The sequence below is a fragment of the Anser anser genome (genome assembly GCF_964211835.1).
Source record: "Anser anser genome assembly, chromosome: 9".
Taxonomy (NCBI): domain Eukaryota; kingdom Metazoa; phylum Chordata; class Aves; order Anseriformes; family Anatidae; genus Anser; species Anser anser.
In genome coordinates this window covers 6,395,606-6,417,860 of record NC_139729.1, presented here as the reverse complement: position 1 = coordinate 6,417,860, position 22,255 = coordinate 6,395,606, and the positions used below count along the sequence as shown (strand labels likewise).

General features: G+C 40.7%; 1 protein-coding gene across 8 annotated transcripts in view; it reads left to right on the top strand.

Moving 5' to 3' along the window:
- NYAP2 (neuronal tyrosine-phosphorylated phosphoinositide-3-kinase adaptor 2) overlaps positions 1-22,255 on the top strand; it is a 166,047-nt gene that overhangs the window by 42,293 nt on the left and 101,499 nt on the right. Inside the window, exon 1 of one of the 8 annotated variants that reach the window (XM_083847822.1) lies at positions 10,291-22,254. The exons of the other annotated variants lie outside the window; for them this stretch is intronic. Coding sequence (XP_083703948.1) covers positions 22,160-22,254 — 95 coding nt within the window. The 5' untranslated portion in view covers positions 10,291-22,159. Of the gene's footprint in view, positions 1-10,290; position 22,255 lie in introns of those variants that run through there. 8 annotated transcript variants of the gene reach the window in all.

Sequence of the window (22,255 nt, the reverse complement as noted above, 5' to 3'; positions counted from 1 at the left end):
TAGAGTATGAGGTCATGTTATGTGTTTCTATCAAAAGTTTCTACCAGAATAAAAATAACCAAAGGAAAATAATTTCATTATGATCTTACTGTTTATAATAAACTTAATTTCAATAATGTATTGAAATCAGAGAAATACTTTAGGCAAAATAATGTTTAAAATACTGCTTGTTTTTTTTCTGAACATTTGCCTGTAGTTGAAATTTTGCATAGTGAACTAGACATTTCTAAATTTGGAATGTATGCTTGCTAGGTTACAATATGCTTACAGCCAGACCTCAAGAAAAATGTCAAGGAAGTAAAATAATTTTTTCTGATCATGGTGAGGGGCTCAATTAAAATACCTTCAAGCACGTCATTGAGATGTTGTAAGTTACTAGCTTACGAACCTGTTGTTAATGGTTTGTCTTGGTGTGGAGGATTTGTGTATGTGTGCGGCTGCTTCTGGTGTTCTGTTTTTAATTCAAATGTAAGTTCCCTCAATGAATGTGGGCTTTGGATATGGAGTTGGTAGTATATGCTCCCTTAATCAAAGGGCATGGGTTACAAGAAAGTTATGCGTGTGGCATTGGTTCAGTTTTCTTTCTCCTGGATGTGTTGCATGCTGATTTCATCCTGGATTAAATTAATATTGTTATACCGCCTTTATGGTTGAAGTGTCTGATGAGGTACGATAGAGACTAATTTTAGTATGATTTCATAACCTTTTTCTTATAAGAATGATAGCCTCTTTTGAAGTTGAGTTGATTTAGAAAGAGTAGCATTGACAGTTTTTTCATCAAGAGTAAGTAAAATGGTTGTGCAGTCAGTGACCTCCAAATGTATTTTGGTTGTATTTTATAAGTAAACAGATGTGGTGGTCTAGCCAGCAAATCCTCCTTTCCAAATGCTTGTATCCATATGGTTGCCTGTATTATTGCCATAGAAAATAAACAACAGACACAATGCAAACTATATTATATTGCTATTGCTGCTCTTCTGAGAAGTTTTATTTTAGGACAGTCACGCAACAGATGCTATTTAAAACTTACCATAGTTGCTGATAGCAACTGGGTAATCCAAAGTTTTTAAAAATAAATAAAATCATCTCCAGTTTGGTATTTAAACATTGATGTTGTTTTCTATAAATCTTCCATGTTTTTAGGGCTTCTGCCTACTCCTTTTACTCTTTTTCAGGGGGAAGTACGAGATCTCTTCCCCTTCATCACTTCACAAATTGCCCAGGCGTGTACTGGTCCACTACATAAGCAGGTGCATTTTGGCTCAAGATTCATTTGCTATATTTAAAAGCATAATTAGAAGCATGGGGTCAGAGAGAGCCCAAAGGACTTATAAGTGGGTTACAGAGCCCTCTTCTAGTGAAGATCCAGTCTAAGTGGCTCCACACTATTGCTATTGCAGGCTGTCTGACCACCTGTGTAAATGAGTGAGCTGGCCGTGGTCCAACTCCATTTGGACGGATGTTCACACACAACCTACAGTCTCATGTGCTCTCAGCAGCCTGAGTCATTGCGGAGAAGGTCTGGTGTACCCCTGGGAGATGACAGAATCACAGAATCGTGGAATGGTTTGGGTTGGAAGGGACTGTAAAGGTTGTCTAGTGCTGGGGGGAGGATGGATCATAATGTACAGTTCAGCCATTTGTTCCTATGCTAACTTTGTTTCTAGTTTTCTCACTATCTCTTTATTACACTATAATGAGAGAATGTGATTGTAATTTTAACTTTCAAGTTAAAATTATCCAGCATTGCCTCTTACCAAGAAGTCCTCCTTAGCAAGACAAATGCACGTAGAGCTGTTAAGTAGATGTTTTGCATAAGCCTGTAGGGTTCTGGTGGTGCTGCTATTTCTAGTCAGAGGCTTGCATGTGCTTTGAAAAATGTCTTCAAATACACTGTGAAATTGCATAGTGTTTACCAATGGCAGAAAAAAATAAAAACTGCTATTGTGAAGACTGGATTAAAAAAAAAAAAAAGGGCAAGACTATTTTGAAGCATTCCCAGATAAAGTCTTTATAACTAATCTAGGTTGGAGTTCATTAATGAAGAAATGCATTCAGTACAACAGCACAATTGATGTCATGTAACACTAGCAAGCCTAGCCAGGACTGCTGGCAGAATGCAAGCATCGATCTGTTCTCGTTCGTTCAAGGCTTCCAGTAACCACAATGTACTCCACGCTGAAGTTCAGTGACACCTGACAAATGCTGTCGTTGGCTGTGACCTGGATTAAGAATTCATGTTACAGCCTGAAGCACTAATATGAAGACATACAGAAAGTAGTCTTGTGACCCATAAGCAGTAAAATTGCAGCTAGCCACACTCCTCAGCCTGCGCAAAGCATGTTCATGCACATGCATGTAGGAAGCTCTGCCAAAACTGTCTGTAATGAGCACCAGTCAGACAATACAGCAGAACCAAAGATCTGTGCTAGCACTAGTATAACGACTGAATCCTTCTGTACCTTCAGGAAAATCTATTGTTTAACAATAGCTGTTCATAAAGTTGAAGACAAACATGTTATTTCAGCAAACCAGCTCAGTCCCTTGCTCTTTCTGGGGCCATAAATCACACCTGTATGTATTTTCCTGTTAATGATAATACAGATTATTTCATGCCCCACCCAGCTGGTAGGCATTTGTTCACTTTGCCTCTTCTCTTTCTCAGCACCCTTCTGACAGGCTACATATGCTTCTTATTTACTCCTTTTCCTTCACAGGAAAACATAAACATGGTATGGTCCTTGACAATTTGATCAGAATCTTTATTTTCTTAGCCTAAAGAAGAGAGTTGGCTCTTAGGTATACCCTTGAAAATACAGAATTTCAGCAGACCACCTCTGCGACAGAAGCATCAGGTGATGGGCACCTTGTTGCCAGATTGACCTAGATCAGTGGCTAAAATGCGTATGAAATAGGAATGTGCATTTGTACTGATTAGATTTTTATGAAATGGGAGAAAGGAGAGATTAGAGAAGAAATAGATTGCAGAGACATTACTAGCTGTAGGTTTTATAGTTAATTTGAGACTCACTTTATTTTTTCTGGCTTTCTATTCTAATTTGTGTTGTAATCCTAAGTGAAATCAGTTTAGAAATATATATTTTAAAAAAAAAGTGAAAAGTGTTGTTGGCACAGAGTCTTTAGCAATACCGCGGTGCCAGCAGCGCAGGGCAGGATCCGCTCAGTCCTGGGGGGAGCCCCGCTGGGCTCGGGTGCTGCTGGGGAGCCTACGAATGAACCAAGTGAGCTGTTCTGGTCCCAGAACAGCAGTCGTAAGTGGAATTGGTTTTTGTTTTGTTATTGCACAGTACCCAAGGATCCCAAATGGGTTAGACTCCTCCGTAGCACTAACACTGTGCGTGCGCAAGGGCAGCACACAGCACGAGTCGAAATTGTACCCAACCAGTGACTAAAGGGACAGCTGAAGAGTTAGGGGACTGCTCATTTCCTTCCCTGTATTAGTACACCACAGAATAAACTGAAGTGTATCCCTGGTGGCTGTGATGAATTACATCCAGCAGTACTCTCCAAAAGATGGAGAGAAAGAAATGCTTCCAATAGACCCGGGCAGATGCTTCTGGAACGCTTGAAGACAGAGGGCCACAGCCAGCCAAAACACAGAGAAATACGCCTGCTGACAAGCATGTTATGTGACAAAATTGTAATGTTTTAAAAGATCAAAAATGAGAATGACTGCAGGGGGCTTACCATAAATTAACAAAATATACCTGCATTTAATCCATTCTTCCTTTTGGTGGGTTATATAGGGCATATCTCACCAGTAGATCCTCTGCTAGCTGAGGGCACTTTAGTTATTAAGTTGAGATCACATGTTAGGAGCCATTAAGTGAATTGCTTTGTACAGCCTTTCCCTGAATGCTAGGGCAAATGCAGTATTTCATACCCTTAGCTAATTTCATGCTGTAATTTAATTTCTGAAACATACTTTTAATTGAATCTTTAAAGACAAAAGGAAACTGCTGAGTCCTTTAGTATTGCAAAAAAGATTGTTTAAAAATGTAGCCCATCTAGAGAATAATCTTCTATAATTAAACATAAAGTTTGTTTTGCTTCTCTGCATGCAGCTATGGAGAAGCAAATTCCTGCTGTCTGCAGAAGGCTCAGGGCTGAAACAGAGGTATTGGGGAGCATGACAAGTTGTTTTGTGCCCAGCTTTGTAACTCTGACAGAAAATCCTGCAGCCTTCCACAATGTGCAGGTCTGAATCAGGAAACAAAGAGAGGCTAATTAAAAAATTAGACTGCTAACACCAAAATCACATTAGTAGGAGCTCTGACTAGTGATCTCATTTTTCTAATTTCTGGTAATGAGATGAACCTGAGAGATGTCAGCAATTTTGTAATAAACAAAAAACAGTTGTGCAGCAAAATTTGTTATTTGCATCTTGAAACTGCATCCAGTACTTCAGTGGCTAGATTTTGATATTCATCTTCTGTAAACAGATTCAAAACAGTTTCAGTAAAAATCCATATACTCTGTTCGGCAATTTTGCTATGGGAGAAACCTCTTGATTGTAAATGTAGTAATGCAGGTGTCCAATTTTATGGATATCAGATTATCAATCAACAATAAATGCAACCCATTTTAATAGAGGAGAGGAAATCCTAGAGCATCACTTCATGTTTTAGTATTCAGGTTTGTTTAAATCAGCAAGAGATTTGCAATGGAGATTTTTCCTTTTATTGCTATTGGAGGAAAGGATATGATACACAGTGGAAGTGAGATGTGTATGGGGACACGGAGAATCTAAGTGGAGTAAGAAGCATAAGGTTAAAAAGGAGAAGGATTCAAAATTAACCTGCAAAACCCAAACACAGTATCTTCTAAGAAGGGGAAAGAACAAAAGCAACATCTTGTTCCCTGCTTGGTGGGAAGGCTCTGCATCTCCTGATGACATGCGTTGGTGGTAATTACAGGCATGAATGGGGCTGTTGGAAGAGTTTGGAAGCCAGTGTAGGAGGGGGAGAGGAATCCACTTGGCTTTAACTCAAATTTAGTTTTTATTTGGTTTCATTGCTGGAAGGAAACACCGAGAATCAATTGTCTTTTCAATATAGGTTATTCTTTTTCAAGGACTTTTTATGAAAAGCAAGGAAACAAAGGGCTAACTTTTATTAAAAAATTGTGTTGTATTGAGGTCTGCCTGCCTTTACTCAATTGCTTAGAGGCTCGGGCACTCAGTCTGTATGGTTAGACTCCTTGTAATGTTTTTGCTTGAAGCTTGTTCAGTAGCATCAAAAATTATTTCAGGACTTGGAAATCTTTTCTCTGGAGCAGTAGCACACATGAAAATCACCTGAACATGTACTAAACACTGATGAGCTCAGGTCAAGGCGTGCCGAAGGTCTGTTGGCACCATGGTGAGGTTTCCAGCAGTACAGGAGCGGTGTGTTTGGTTGGAGCTGGCCTCAGTCAGTCAGAACAGTCCTCTGACTGCTCCTGCAGAAACAGTTCTCTCTCCAAGTCTGGCTTTGAGTTGCAAGTGGCTTCAGCCGTATTCTCTTGCTGCGTGGAAGTCCGTGTGATGCAGGTGTGCATCAGCCTGTTGTATGAGCAAGCTTCTTAACTTTGGTACCAGGTATTAAAACCTGAAGACCTTTTCTACTTCAGTATCAGGGACACCTTTCACAGGATTTTTTTTGTTTTTTCACTGGAATAATTGTCCTTGTTTTGTTGGCTGGAGCAGGAATACAATTTTCTGTGAATTTAAATGGAAAAGTGTACAGAAATTCATGCACTGCAACATGTGACAAGTACACAGCTGCTTTCAAAGACAACTGATGGGATTCACGTTGAAGGGCTATTGTTTTGAGCTAAATGGTATTTGTGACATGCTGATTAAAACTTTTCAGCAGATATTTTAAATTGTTTCAGTTTCACATCTGAACTGTTAGGCTAAGCAAAGGACAGCTTTTCCTATGAAATCATATTCCTGCATGTTAATCTGAATTCTGCTAAGTCTCTGAAGTAGATCAAAAACTGCATATGTACTTGCCATGGCAACCCCTATACCACATGACAGACATGCTAGTTCAGCCAAAGAGCTTCATGGCTTATTAAACAGGCACGCACAGACCCATACACACACCAGTCTGCCACGTGACTGCTCTAGCCCTGGCAGATTCTTAAAGGGAAACTGTATTTGAGCATCACAGCAATTTCTTCGTTAGCATCATCTTGCTGGAGTTCCTCTTTGACTCTGTGTTGAGTTTAAAAAAAAAAAAAAAAAAAAGAAAAGAAAAAAAAAGAAAAAAAAGCAAGAAAGTTGGCAAGACTCTGCTATAGGTATTTCACTTTCTTTCATTTGGAAAAATCTGTTTGAGAAAATAAAATAGTAGGTTTTGATTAGTGTAATTAAAATTGAAGGGTCTCTGCAGTGGGACAAGCAGTATGCTGCTTTTCTGGACATGTCGTCTGCTGTTACCTCCTGTGGACTCCTATACAATTGTGAGTGTGAAGAAGAAGGGGGGGGGGGGGGATGGGGAGACTAATCCATCTCAGTATTGATGGTGTGTTGCCAAAGCACTTACCAGAAGAGCTTTTCCTTGCCACTTAACACGCATCCGCTCAGAGGCGCGCTGATGGAGATGGCAGTGATCTCGAGCTCCCCACCAGCAAGGTGCAGGCTGACAGGACTTGGCTCGACTAGGAGAAGTCACCCAAGGCACGTGATGAGCAAACCTGAGGGGCAGCAGCATCAGCAGAGGGACTAGTTTTTGTGGTGGGCAAAGAGAAGTGGAGGTGGGGATGGATTAAAGCCAGCGGGAGTTGACAACTTATGTCTGCCTGCACCTTAATGTCCTGAAGGAGAGGAGGACAGCAGAAGTGCAATCTTGCCCTGATTCTGTTGCTCCAGGGCAGGTGCTGTGCATGCTGGACTGGTGTCACCAGCTCTTCTGCTGCCCTTGGTGCCGACGGGAGCATGCTGGTGCACTCAGAGCACCGCTGGAGCTACTTACTGGAACAGTGTACTATTCAGTGTACTATTGCAGGGAATCCTTTTCTCCTTCCGTTTTCCTTTCCTCTGTCAGATCCCTGACCGAAGTGGCATGGTTTCTCTTTCTCTTCAGTTGGAACCTGAGGTTTTGTAGCAAGCACTTCATCTGAGGCCAGGTGCAGCTCCAAGTGCCTGACTAAAATGGAGAACCACACTCTGCACAGAAAAACATGGTGAAAAGACTGCTAGCTCCCATGTCTGCTGTGCAGCTGCAATTTAACAAGAGTTACAGAGACAGACTCTCAAGTCTGTGTGCTGAAATTAATAATTTTAGTGATTTATGGTGTTGCTTTTGAACTTAAGAAAAATCTATTTTCAATTTCCAGTTTCAGTCAGTCAGATTTTCATCTTCATTTCCGAAGTAGCCAGTCAGGGTGCAAACGTGTAACTAACACCAGGCAGTGAGAGAGTAATGGTTCCTTGCATTCTGCTTCAAGTGAGTTTGGTTACCATTTTGGAGATGGTCCATAATAAGGGAACAGTAACCTGCTCTGAGAATTAATTTAGAGAGGTACTTGTGCGCAAATTGACCATTGAGCAGAGAAGCAGCATTATGTTCATTGAGGGACACGGATGAGAAGGGTGCTCTCTTCTGAAGTGTGCATCCACGCATCTCTGCCAGCCAGCACACACGGGCTGTAATGCAAAATCAGCATTGAGTAGGGAGACGTTTTAAAATGTGATGCAGTAAGTCTTTTGGCAGGGTAAGCTATTTTAAGTTGCAGTTTTAATTGTATTTTATGGCACTATTGATCTCTCTAAACATTCTTGTGATACTTTATTAATACCTGCTCTGGTACTGTAGAGGGAAATAGAACCTAAAGATCATGGATTTCCCAGGAAGGCACTAAACAAAGGCCCTGCCCGCTCCAATGAAACGTAGTAAAGATTTTGGCAGCCACTCTCAGCTGTCTAAGAGCACTATATAGTCCTAGATCTGCAGGGTGAAGTAGTGACAGCAGCGTTTCCCCTTCTGTGTGCAAAGAGCAGGCTTTTCAAAATTCCTTTGTGCCTGAAAGCAGGACTGCATTTGCAAAAGAAGTCGCCAAAATCAGAGCTTTTCTGGAAAACTGGCCTAAGACTCTCCTCTATTCCAGAATATGAGTTTCATTTTTGCAGTTAAGCAATTGGAAGTTTTGCTATCTCAAGGATTATGTACACCACCACAGGTTTCTATATTGTATTTCGTTGCAGTTACAGCCATGGAAAAGGCTATTTAGGCTCATGACAAAATATTTTGACTAGCCTCTTCCTACTTACTCATTTGTTTGTCCTCAGTGTATGTTTATTGTGAATTGTCTTCCCAAGAGATTGCAAACGAAGCGGTAGCTTTCCCTAGCAGGTCTCTACTGTCGCTTAATGATGGGCTCATCCAGGAGATAATATATGAAAGGGGTTTGCCTGACTGGGTCTAAAATTTGTGGAAATCGTGTCATTACCAGAATATATCAGAAAAAAAGGCCCAGTAACTTCATTGCAAGACAGTTCTGGTTGCTAAGAGACAGCATGCAATTATCTGCCAACTTGTTTACCATTCCCAAACACTTAGCAGGGCGAGAGCTGTGGACTGCCTAAATTCTAAGCCATACACAAAAATAAGGCAAAATGCATTTTCTTATCAAATGCTTTTTTAAAAGGGCATTTGAAAATGACACAAGAGCTTTAACTGTGACCTGTGAGTTTTTTTCTAAATGTATATCAGTTATTTTCATTTCCCTCTCCATCCCCAAATCTGCATATTCTTGTTGCATATATTTTAACTGATGATACAGAAAATGCAAACACGTGAAATGTATAAACCGTACAATTTTTCTAGTAAAGGACTTCCAGCTATGCTTTCTTGAAAATGGTAGTCTTACTTTAATAGTAGCAATGTTCAGCATTCCTGTGTTATGATAAGGTTACTGATGTATGCTGATGTTAATTTAAGGTTGACCAGCATGAGTCATTGACTCGCTTTTTTCTAAAATGCTTTGTGTTGCGCTCGCACTTTGAGATAAGTAGTGCGATTTATTTTGCGTGCAAAGTAAGTTGGTGCCACAGTGAAGCTTACATTTCTCTGTGTCACTGTGGCTATTATGTAGGCAGTGTAAGATTTATGCCATCCTAAGCTATTCATTTGCTTGGTTTTAAGGGCATGCATCTAATAAATGAGGTACAGACAGTGCAAAGAGCAGCAGAGGTTTCTTCCTCTGTTTTCAGAATGGTAACACCTTCCACTGTTTTTTATTTAGTTAAAAAATGAATTTTTATTCTCATTAGTATGAAACAATAGTTGTAAAACTGAAGAACTCACTACAGTACTGAAGTGCTTCTGACCAGCCTCGTAGTAAGCTGAAACCTGAGTTGGCATTCGGTCAGTAGATGAAATACGTCCATACACATCATGGTTTTGGGGGCATTGCTCTGGGAAGGCTGGAGCAGGGCATTGTTCAAGACTTCAGTCATCTCTGGCCTTATCAACTTGTCCAGCAGAGGCTTTGAGTCCATCCACTCGCTGAAGTTCATCAGAATAGAAGAAAAATGTTTTCATGAAGCTCTAGCATGGACAAAATACAGATCACCAGAAAGTTGTCCCAAAACAACAATTTTTTTTGTAGATAGAGGTAACCTCTTGCCTTGTACACACTCCTTCAGGGAAGCACACCAGAGTTTTTAGAGATGTAATGAAAAGCATTTGTATGAGCCCATGAGCGTCCATCTCACACATTCTCTGATCCTTGTGGCTGCAAAAGGAGTCTTGGTTAAGTTCTGACTAAAGGCATCTTTTGAAGACTGCATCAGAAACAAGAGAGCTGCAGGCACATTGGCTTCTTTCACATACAGTCACCCTTCTGCTGGCAGCAACAGCAGTGGGACTCCGTATGGATAGCCAAAGGATTAAGTCCCAGTTGTCCTATTAAAAAGGACACCTGCTGGCTGCTCTGGAAAGCTCTGCTAGGCCACAGGAGCTCGGGAGGGACTTCCTGGTGGTTGCTTCTTTGGGGACCCAGTGATCTGCTGTTTGCTCCAACGTACAGCTGATGCATAGACAAGGCATGCTGCCTTAAGAAAAGGAGTGGGGTTAAGAAAAGTAGTGGGGTTGTCCCTGCAACACCGCCCAGGTATTGTGGTCAGGTGCAGAAAACCTTAAAGGAAAGGAAATGCAATTCCACGAAGGGCTTTGCTGCTACTTTTTCTTTATTTATTATTATTATTTTATTATTATTTTTATTTTTATTATTATTTTTATTATATTTATTATTATTTATTATTATTTTTTATTATTATTATTTTTTATTATTCTAAGATGAATTTTTATACTCTATCATAAACATGTAGTCAGGAAAAAAAGATGTCCTTTCAATAGTATTCCTTTACCTGTTTCAAATTTTAGATGTACAACTGTCAAAATGGAAAAGACTTCTGTTCAAACGGAAAAAGTTTCAGATTTGGTTCTGATTTTCCTAGCTTTTTACTTTTTTCATATGCAGAATTACTTCAGGGTGTTCTCTGAGAACAAATAAAATGCAATGACAAAAAGCATAAAGTGAGGTTGGTTATTTTCAACCTTTTTTTTTTTTTTTGCCCCTTTCATGCAAATGAGGGGCAGGAAAAGCTTTTTTGTGTGTCTTTCTTTAATGACAAGGTCATCAGAACTGTATATTTATTGTAGACCTTGTATTATACAGTGCTTTGTAAAAGACTGGGATAAACACTCCAGTGATGTTGTTGACACTGAATGCGATGATGGTATGTGTACCTTTGCTGTTTCTTTAGCACACAGCTTTTCCTACGCAATTTTCAGTTTGCTCTCTATAATCACCTACTCTTTGCCTTAATCTTACAATATGGAAATGATACAAGTAAAATCTGAAAAGGGAGCTAAATGTCTTTGATACTGAAATTCCTGGAGTGGCTGTTTCAAAGGGTCTTTCCCTTCATGTTTTCTGTCTTTGAGATGTTAGTGATAATCCTGCCTTTTATAGTTTTATTATAAAGACCAGCCATTTTAATTCATATTCATTTGCAAAAGTGACCCTAAACAATTTGATGGAGTGTATGGTGGCTTATGTCTGCATTAATTAAAGAAATGCAAATCATCATTCCGTGCATGATTAGCAGTATTGTGTTCACTACTGTAGTTTAGTTTGTGAGATAATGCATAATTTAAATAACGTTTTCTTCCAGCGTCCCCTAGTGCTGTACATGTTGTCATGCTAAACCTCCTACTGTGTGGTCAATGCCATGTCCAAATGGCATGTAGTTCATTTTCTGAATAATATTTCCCCTTTACTTTTCTATATCATTTAACTTCCTTCATATATTCAGTTGTATTTTGTATTAGGACAGAGTAAGAAGCTTTTGATGGAAATAGCTGTCAATGTACTTGAGTGCCTTCAATGTTCTAGATGCTTTTTGGTCCTTTTTTGGTACTTGTTTTTGTTTGGTTTCACAAGGTTGCACAAACTCGTGTTGAGTGTTTCTATGGCTTGTGGTCTGATTACACGTGGTCCAGAGAGATGCTTGCCTGAGCCTGAACCTTTTTTCTCACTGTGCCTCCTGTCACTCCTTTGAGTACATCAAGTTTTACTGGGCAGAGCCACCACCGGCCTCTCAGCACTGGATTTCAGGTAGAAAGCATGCTTATGCAGCAGCTGCTCTGTATACAGCCAGTGTTGTGGTATCTCCTGCTGCCTGAGCCAGAAAGGAGAGAGGCAAGGGGACAGCAGGAGGCTAAGCCAGCGTTACACGGCGGTGCGTCTGCTGTCAGAAGGTTCCAGGTAAGCCTCTGGCACAGATGTCTGAGCAATACTTAGGAGGTACAATGGGAATATTGAAAACATTAATTCTGCTTGTTTGAAACCATCACCTGTATCCCCTCTCCCTGGAAGGTGGCACAGCTGTTAATCTGCAAGATGCCTTTGATGCTTGTTCTGTCCTTTGTGGGGATTTGCTGTTTTCCACGCTGGTGATAAGGAAATGTGATTGTTTCACTGAAGTGCATGAGGGAGGACAGAGCAGCAGTATTTAGATTAATCCGAAACAGAAGTCTAGAGGCTGTGGAGAAGGCCTGAATTAGCACACACCTAATGGGCTAAGATTGCATGAAGGCCTACACTAGTTGAGCCATGATTATTTCAATGAGCTTTATGAACCATCAGTGATTCAGAGTGCTACTGTTTTTGTTCTACTTGTTATCAGCCTTGCGGAAAGAAACCTTCCACCACCAAAGTAATTGAAGCAGAGATAGGAGAACAAAGAAAGCCATCAGAGGAACTGAATTTCTCAATTATTTTCAGCTAGGGCATAAGGGACAGAGTGGTTTAATTAGCTACTGTTAGTTCTTGGACTCACAACTCACCCTTTCCATTTCTTGGTTTGGGAACTGGAAGCCCACTCTCCCTTTTTCATCTCAAGAATATGGAAAATCTTCCGTTAGCTTTCAGCAAAGAAAGAGAAGGTAAGATCTGCACAAAATGACCACAGAAAAGTAATATATAAAGAATAATTTAGGCTTATTAAGATGTAATCTTTCTTCAGTAAATTATAGCACTACGCTGTACATTGAAGAAGGGCTTCTTAATTTCATCAGAAGAGCAAACTGAACTCTTTTTTCCACTTAAAACATTTTATTCTATATGCTTTGCCCCTTTCCCCTTGCTTAAGTCCAAGATTATTAATATTGCTGTTATTATTTGCATAGTTGACTTTATTTTTTTCTATTTGTTGGTCACGTAGATCAAAGCAGGAGAGCAGATATCCACGTGAAGAAAACTGAGGTGCTTGCTTGCTACTGACAGCTATTTCCTAGCCAGGCTGCTCTTGGGCAGCGTCAGTACTTCCCAGACCTCCAGCTTGGACTGCAAATTTTAGACTCCACCTGTAAAGGTCAAAACAGGGCAAATTTCTGCTGCCTGCTCTTTGCTGCAATGTCCCTGTGAATTGATGATTATTTTGATAGCTTTGTATATGTTGAGGGTTGCAATTCTGGTGACTGCAAGCTTTTATGGTATAAAAGATTTACTTTTTGTTGTTTTCAAGTGGGGCATCTCTTGGCTTGTCAAACAGCACAGCTGCATTCAAGAGCAGATGGTGCTCAGATTCAGACATTTTCAGGTTTAGTTTTTGCACCATATCCCATTGTAAATGCCTCCACCCATATGACTCAGGTATTAATGTTGTAGCAGAAGGTACCTGGATGAGCAGGATTGCCTGAAAGTTTGCTGTATGGCTGTAAGTAATTCGGTGTTGGAACTTGCAAGGGGACTCAAGTCCCAGTATGGTGCAGGCTTACCAGAGCTTTTATTTAAAAGGCTACATTTAGGCTTAAGAAAGCTAATGTGGGTGGCACTTGAGCGTGGAAGTGTATGAAATGGTAGAGAAAGATGAGAAAGAAGGATAATGCCTGCTCACCTTCTCTCCTTCTCCGTGAAATCAAAGCATTAATCGTTTTTACTTCGAACTAAGAAAAATTTCTGGTTGTTTGATCAAAAGTGATTGTTTGTGTCCTCAGACATGCCTTCATTTTGGTTGTTAGTTGTGGTTGTGTAGTCCGTGGGGTATAAAAATGTCTACTCTAACTGGCTTATAATTGCATGGGTTTTGTCGTTGTTCTTGTTTTGTTTTGTTTTAGCTTGGGATATTTATTAGAACTAGTCAAACAGCAGCAGAACTAATTCGATGAATAATTTGTTTAACAAGCAGTGGCAAGATTCTTCAGATGATTCATCTTCTCCGATTGCCTCACCTCAAGCTTTGCAGTTATTTTGTTTTCACTGCTCCCTCTTCATTGGTCTCTGCAATACCTTCTGCTGAAAGTGAGGCAAATCACTCTTCACAGTCCCTATCATCTTTCTCTGAGTGTGTGCATGTGAAATAATGAAACGTACCCTAATGTGAGCATTTTTGATCCTGTGGAGGCTCAGGCATTTATGGCATGCTCTGATCCCACTTGGAGCCTGTGGGTCTCACTTGAGTATAGATGAAAACATGAGATCCAGTCATGTATTCTTTTTCAAACAAATGTGTCTTATTAGCTGATCAAGCATTAAGGAATGAATTGAGCTTAATCTTAAAAGTAGCCTTTCTCTCTAAAAAAAAAAAAGGTAAATAAAACCATGGGTGCTGAGAAGTATGTATCTGTAATGCCCATTTGAAGTGGGAATTTAAATATGAGGGGTATTTGAATGTGGTTCCTGACAACAGCCTGCAACATTTGTTATGGATTAACTCTAATATTTACTTAACATATTTGATGAAAAGGAGTTGTGAAAGCTTTAAGGTTTGGTGTGCAAAGCTACAGAGGAAAAAATGTGAGAAGTTGGTGCAGCTGCATTAGCTTGCAGCTAGCCAGTGTAGGGAATGGCAATATGGCAGCGTGGGCTGTCAGCCACAGTACAAATCTGGATTCTCTGGTGTTTTGTTCTCTGTTAACCCCATGCTGGAGCCACCTCCAAGTGACTTTCAGCACTCTTGCTATTAGTCTTACCCAACTATAACCTGCTTTTTGCTGTAGATCCCATGGATGCAAGCACACAGCTAAACTTCCCTGCACTAACAGGTCGTTGCCAAAGGTTGTTCTGTGAGCTGGCTAACACGCTCTGTTTTCTCATTTGGGGTCTTGTAAAGAAGCAGTTGTGTGTCTCCAGCCTCCTGAAGGTGTTTGTAGGAGGCCCAAGAGCACCAGATTTAGCTGGAAATAACCTCGTAGTCTGCTTGAGTTTTGTCTCATTGCCTGTTCAGCCTGGGCTTTGCTACCTCTTCCAGAGCTGCCTCCTGCTCTGGTCCTGCAGACCGTGTAGGACAGAGTGGTGTTGGCCCCTGGGCTGTGCCTCCCAAAGGGACTGTTGATAGCAATGGGACAAAAAGCACCCAACCAACAGTAGATCAGTGTCAAAAGGAGATCTGAGAAAAAATGGTTTCCTAAATAATTTAGTTAATGTGAACTTAAGTGCCAGTATAGACTGTTTTCAGTGGGAAGTATGATTTTTCACAAGGATTTCCTCTCCAGGAAACTTGATGCCAGCTGCATAGGCTTATGCACTGAAAACTCCAGCATCAAGCAATCTGTATGCATACAAAGACTAATCAGTGTAAACAATACGAACTTGTTCCTGAATTTTGTTTGCAATAAATCATTGGGGAAGCGCTATTTTTTCCTCATCTGGTACAGTTTATTTGTGAGTAGCCTGTTGCATTTTGGCACTATTAAAGTAAGAATGCTGATGTGGGGGGTTCTGATTCAGCTCCTATCCATTATTCATTAGTACTTCAAATAAGAAGTTCAGTTTGTGCTGTTTGCTGCGAACCATCATGCTGCTGAAACTGTCAGGGATTGCAGTAAGCAAAACAAAAGGTCACGAGCACTCCAGGTCTTTTTGCAATTCTGCAGCAATCCTTCCTTACAATTGCATAAGCAAGCAACAAATACAGTACTATCAGGTTGCCTTTCTCATCTCTGCACTGCGTGATCATTAGTGGCTTTCCACCGTGTGGAGTTGTTCCACCCCAAGGGAGATGAAATCCCACCTGAGAAGTTGCTCCTTCTTAAGCTGCTGCATCCGCCAGCTGTTTCATGTCCCCTTTCTTTGAAGGTGTGACAGGCTGTGAAGGAACAATCCCGGCGGCTGCTGACATCGCGTGCGATGGCTAGCAGGCTCAGGCTCTCTGCATCCTGGTGTGCACTCAGCAAATCATGAGCATAAAATGAAGGCAGTAGACCCCACACGCCATTTGACAGTAATGGTGTGTTAAACCCGCTGCTGTCTGTACATTAGAGGCATTACTTGTAAAATCGCGATGCTTTTTGAAAGGATGTTCCCTGACTCACCCTCAGCCAAGTTTTTCCTTGCTCTGTGGGGGTGCTCAGGAAAGGGGGGCACTAAGAGGAGGCTCGCTCTGCCTCGTGGCTGCTGTGGGAGGCCCAGAGATAAGCAGTGCCTGGGTCCAGAGGGATGCAGTGATAACACCTTCCATATGCCTCTGGCACCAAGGAGAAACTGGGCCAAGAGGAGCAGCTTGTGCTTCTGATGTTTATGAGCATGACAGGGACCTTCCTTCTTACTGCAGATTTTTTACAGCTTTCTGTAAACACTGGGTGCCATCAAAGAGAGTAGGCTAGCTAGGCTTTGGGTCTGATCCAGTAGAACAGTTCCTGTGTACCAGCATTACATACCATGTGGAAGGAACCTTTTGTATATACTGATAAGTTTCTTTCAGATTCTTTGGCTAAACTGACTGTAGAGCAAACTCTTCAAGAAATGAGCCTATGTTACAAGCTGTCAAGTTTGAGTTAATTTCCTAAGCATTTAAAAATATTTCAAAATTAAATATTTTACATTTCTGGTCATATTAATTCCCTAGTTGTGATTGTTTTAGTTATTCTTTCTCTTCCAGACTCACAGCCAGCTCACTCAAAAATAATGAATTGCTTTAAAGGCACTGTGATTGGCAGGACTACTCCTAGTCTATAAAGTATTCTGTGATAGATAGCTGCCACCCATGTGCTCTTTGCAGACGTGCGTTTGATAGGGTAGGTGCCAAACTGTCATGTTATATAGTCTTTGCTAATTAACCTGGGGGGAGGAGGCATTAGTATTGGTTCTGGATAATTGTTTTTTGAGGAAAAACTTTCACAGACAATAATGTGGAAGTTATCCAGAAGTTTGGTTTAAAAAGCTCTTCTCATGCCACAGAAAGCAAAGATGGTATTTTGCAGGTAGGGCTATTTGGAAACCAGTTGGTACCATTTAATGTAAGAGATGGTTGAGTGACTTGTGGAAAATAAGGTTATCTGACAAATTCAGCCCATATTTCAGTTCATAAATCATTCATAAACTGATCCTGATTTCCACAATGTATTCATTATTCATAAGTGCTCACTGAATAATTTGTGCAAACAAATTTCAGCCTATAGAGTACCCATGAGTTTTGTGTTTGTTATTCTTAGTATGTGATCATGGCATTGGGTTATGTTTTCTTATTGTATGCAACTTTTAAGTAGGAGAGTAGCAGATAACATTGAACAGTTCCCAAAGCAAATGGAATACCTTTCCTGTATGAGACAAAGAGTATTTATGTCGCGCTTTGTGATTGCTGACATAAACACAGCAGCACTGTTGAGTCTGTAGCTGCTTACATCTTCAAGCAGAAGCCCACAAAGACACTGTTCAGTTACGTCTTCTTAAGAATCGTACATCCAAACTCCTAGTGTCTTTCAGTTCTCTGCAGTTCTTTTTTTCCCAGGAAATTTTTTCATGACAAATTGGCCTTCTTTTTTTCTTCTCCTTTTTTTCCTTCAACAGAATTATTTTTGCATGTGATTCTTTAATGCTTCTATCTCCATGAAAACTATGATACACTTGATTACCATGCTGGGGAGCTGGGGGAGTTAGGGTATTGGGGCAGAAGAGGTGAGGAGCAGGGAGAAGGTAATAGGGGAAAGCAGTGTACAAGTGTGTGTGTGTATAAATTTTGGAAATTGTGTTTCAAAAAATCTTAATGAAAATGAGCTGATGTAAAGTAAACCTCAGTTCGTTTTAAGTAAGACATGAAGTTAAAGTGTGAGGAGTCTCCTGTTGGCCATAGGAAGAAGGTTGGAGAGACTCCTGCTTGATCTCACCTGTCGTAAGTGGCACTCCAGTGGGCAAAATGTTACCCAAGGGTCACTTTTGTCTTGCAGTGCTTGTTTTTAATAACTGAATATTTCTGAAATAGATGTATCATTCCTTACTGGGGATTCTGAGAGATACTGCAGTTCAGGCACCACTTAATTCTTTTGACCTGTAGGAAAACAACTAGAAACAAGTTTTCAGTTTTCTCTTCATTACAGGAAATAGATGAGTTATCAAAAGGGATGGATAAGGTACTTTTTAAACAGGTGTTGAGGTATAGATTTTGAGACAACAGACCATTTTCAGTTATTTGAAACCTCCTGTGTTTGTTAACAGTGATACTGAATTGCTTTATTGTGAGGAGAAGCAGAATGTGGTAGAAAATTGCTAGTAATGGCTATACATTTAATGTCAGCTCTCTTTATTGTGGGCATCAGACATCTTGCACAGCATACATCTGGAGTGATGAGCAGACCCCATCTCTTGTGTATAGACACACGTACACATGGCAGAGCCTTGAAGTTACTAATATGCATCTTCTTGCTGAGAAAAACAATCACATGCATCCTAATTATCTCTGTTTGGAATGCCATAAATATTAAGATTGTCTGATATTTGTACAACTGCACCATCCAGAAGCTGTAAGGAAGATTAAAAGCAGCCTCATGCGTCACAGTAGAGTGGCATTTCTGAAAGCCTGGTCACTAAGTATAGCTCGCGAGAAGATCTGAGGCAGTGACTATTTGAGATTTTATTTGGGTGTCAGAATGAAAACAGAGAAATCACAGTGCAGAATTCCCGTGAGATGTGTGACGTTGTTGCGGTTGCGTTCCTCAGCCAGTGTCTCTGTTTCTATACAGCATTTGCGATGCTGAGAGGAGAGTTTGGATAACTTGCTCAGAAGGCCTGGATGCCTCTGACCTGCTATGGTGAAAGTTAGGATAGGATGCCAAAACTAGTGCTTCCTACAGCTGCACCCTGAGTGTAAAACAATGAATGATGTGCCACCTATTGTAGTGCAGTGAAACAAAATAACCCAAACATCTGTATTAAAGGGCTCATCTCTCTTTTACAAGCCCTCTGTTCACCTTGAAAAGTTTAATATGTACCACTAGCAATGATGACAGTTAAAGAGATGCCATTATGCCATATGCCCTTTTATTGGTCCCTGGGGAGTATTTGCAAGTACACGGATAAATGTAAGTTATTGTTATGATAATCAAACCATGTGTGTCTTATGGCACATATAAATGATATACTATTTAATAAAATGCTTTCTGTCTTTAAGCAACATTTAATTTAAAAGCAGCATTTCATTTAAAAGTATTTATCTTGTATATAATATCAAATAAGTATTTGTCATGGAAAGGACAAAATTCTGTAGGCAATAGCTGAAGATTATTTTATTAGATCTGGAGACCTCAAGAAAAGGTATCAGTTCTTATGTCCTCTCACATGTTGTGCTTAAATTATAATCTTTCCTTTTTCCCTCTGCTTTACTGGGTACTAATCAGCTGTGTAATTGAATTGGCAATGGTTTCACTGCTTATGTTATCAGTCCATATTTTTCAGTAAGTTCAGCCATCCTTACATCTGAAAAATACGAGTTTTTGAATGGAGAAATTCACAACTGGAGATCTTCAATCCCGCAGTAAATAACAGAAAGAGTGGAGCTCATTCTATTCCTTGTTCATGTTCTTGCCCTAGATTTTCCATCTTTTCTAAAGATTTGTTTTAAAGTGTATAGTTTTCCCACTGAGAATGCACATTACTAAAGGATTTCAGCAAAAGGCGAAAATGGTTAGTGTGATCTGTCTTCCCACATTCAAGAAATTGACCTATCTAAAACGTATTTTTTTTTTTGTCACTGATGATCAGTTCAAGACACTTGTGGGATTTTCCTTCTTCCCAACTACTCCTAAGTATTTCCATAGCTGAAAAGAAAATCTTTGTGGCTAGCAGGACAGCATAGCTACCTGCCACAGTCCAGAATAGCCTCCCTGAAAACAAGAAATCCCTCACAAAAGAACTTCAGGTCCCAGCCCTGGAGAGGGAAGCAGGAATTGCTCTGTGGCTAAAAGTTAGTTTCTATTTATGCATAAGCTGAATAAAGTAGGAAACAGTTAATTTCTACTAATAGAAGGGATTGTGGAAAACAGCCCAGGGCTAGCTCCTGCTGCCTTAAGTTGATGGAAGGATTCTCACCCACTCGAATGAAAATAACATCAAGCTCCACATAATCCTAGCATTTTAGGGGCTGTTTGTTTGTTTTTCTGTGATTTTTTTTTTTTAAACTGACAGCCAGGCTGTCAGGAAACTAACCTACTAGTTAATCTAATGATGTGTTTACATTTATTAATCAATTTGAATATATATCTTCCTCGATGTGACATTCTACCCCCATGTCTCCTCCCCCAGATCTAAGCTGGTAGCAGTCAAAGTGATGAGGATCTTTTTTCCTTTTTCACTTGAGAAAGTGGCACAGAAGTTAAAGCACTTCAAAGAGATTCTCTCTCCACAGCTATTGTATAATTAAACAACAACCTCCCCATACCGATGTACATTCTCCTTGATCTTCGAGTACGAAAACAAAAAGAAGAGGCATCTCCCATGTTTGTCTCATCTGACAGATGAGCATCAGCTCGTCACCTTTCTGCTCTAAACTGCCTTGGCTTTGTTGGAAAGAAGCTGAACTAGGGCAAAAAGATTTGCATGCTGCTATAGAAAGCTGCTAATATAATCACTCTACCAATTGATTGAGTTGTGCGGATGTGTGATTAGTGACAGCTTGGTCAAATGTGACTTTTTAAATATAGGATAGGATATGTGCAATGACTTGCAAGATTTAATGTGGGGCTTTAAGCTACAGACAAGGGGACACTGCTTGTCCCTTTTGCTCAGCATGTATCAAATAGGTTTTAGCTGTAGCAAATTAGGTAGAGCTAGATGAAATGAGAGCCACCTCCAGCTGAATTATCCAACTTAAAACAGCTTTAGCATGCTATTTTTAGATTTAAATATTCTAGCTTCATGGTGGGAGATGCCAAAGTTAATCTGCTTATGAAGATTCAGACTTCTAAAGTTTCCACATGGGGTCTGTTCAAGAAGAAAATAGATTTTCTGTTTTAGTGTTTTAAACAAATTTAACTTTGGATTTTTAATTTAGCTGGAGGAAGCAAATTGCTATCCGGGACCACATTTTTGTACGGTAGATAAATCTTTACTGAGCCAAATGTTGAAGCACGCTAACTCACATTATGCCGCTGATTCTGATGAAGTTACAAGATTTCTGCCATCAGCCAAGGAATTCACAGCTCTGGAATCAGTGTGAGTGGTATGAGAGGGGACAGGATGACATGGTACCATGCACTCCTTATTTTTGTCTGTTTTCACAAAAAAAAAAAAGTGATCAAAGATGATTAAAATATCACCACCTATTACTGTAAAAGACAATGGACTGACTATACAGAACAGTAAAAGTCGACCCAAATGAGACAGGTGACAGCATTTTACTTGGTTTCAAACTCGCTGCATTATGGTTTAATGAAAGCATCTTCTTTGAAAAGCTAGTTTGTCTGAGCTCTAATTCAGTGTTACATATAACGCAATGATAATTATTAGTGTTGCTGATCTATGGTAGAGGGCTGAACGCGCAAATAGCTTTTCCTGTAGTCTGAAAGTAAAATAGTGTTACTGGCCTGGCTGCAGTCCCAGCTGGCTGGTTATAGAAATGTGTCAAGGGATCACAGGAATATAGACATCAGTGGTGTACTTGGAATTAAAGCTTGCTCTGAGCTCTTGATTCCTTCCCTCTCCTTAAGGGTTTCCAGCACAGTGTAATGTGGATAACTCGCTTTAGCACAAAGGACCTGTCCAAGCAAGTGTCTGAAGTATTGTTTCAGATGGGTTTTCTCTAAGGAAAATATTTGTCTTTAAATCTTTTCAGCTCTAATTAGGCCCAGGTTACCTACATTTCTTGTCCGTGTGAGCTGTAATTGCTAGCGTTTGCACGGAGCAGCAAATGAGGAGCTGCCACGACTGCTTCATAAAATGCAAGCGAGCAGAGTCTGGCATTCAGGCCCAGGTGGTTTTAATGACTGGCTCTCGTGGAAAAAGGATGCAGCTCCTGCTGCATGTGGAGCCTGCTTCAAGTAAATGTGCCTTCTTTCCAAAACTCTTCTTCCCTTCAGGGGTGAGAGCGCTTCCTGGCAGCGCTGCCAGGGAAGGGGTGCTGCGTGGGAAGGGCTGTGCTTGAGGGGGAGCTGCGGCCACAGGGCGCTTCGCTCCTGTCTGCTGCGTGCCTGTTGGAAGCAGGAGGCTGGGAGAGCAGCCCCAGAGATGGGGATGGAGGAAGGAGAAGTGCTGGCAGCTGGCTGGGCGAGGAGGGAGGACCTGTTCATTCCCAGGCTCCAGTGGCATGCTGGCGGTGTCCTGCTGGGGTGGCAGGCAGTGATGGAGTTGTCTCGTCCCTCAAATCTTTGGGCCCCCAAGGCAGAAGGAGCAGCGCTAATGTGCCCGTGGCAGCCAGGATGGGTCGTAGCTCGTCATGCTGTGGTTCCAAGCACAAAGGAAAATGCTGCGTTTCTTCTGCTGGCGTTTGCTTGTTCTGGATGAACGGATTGAAATGACCGTGGAGAATGGG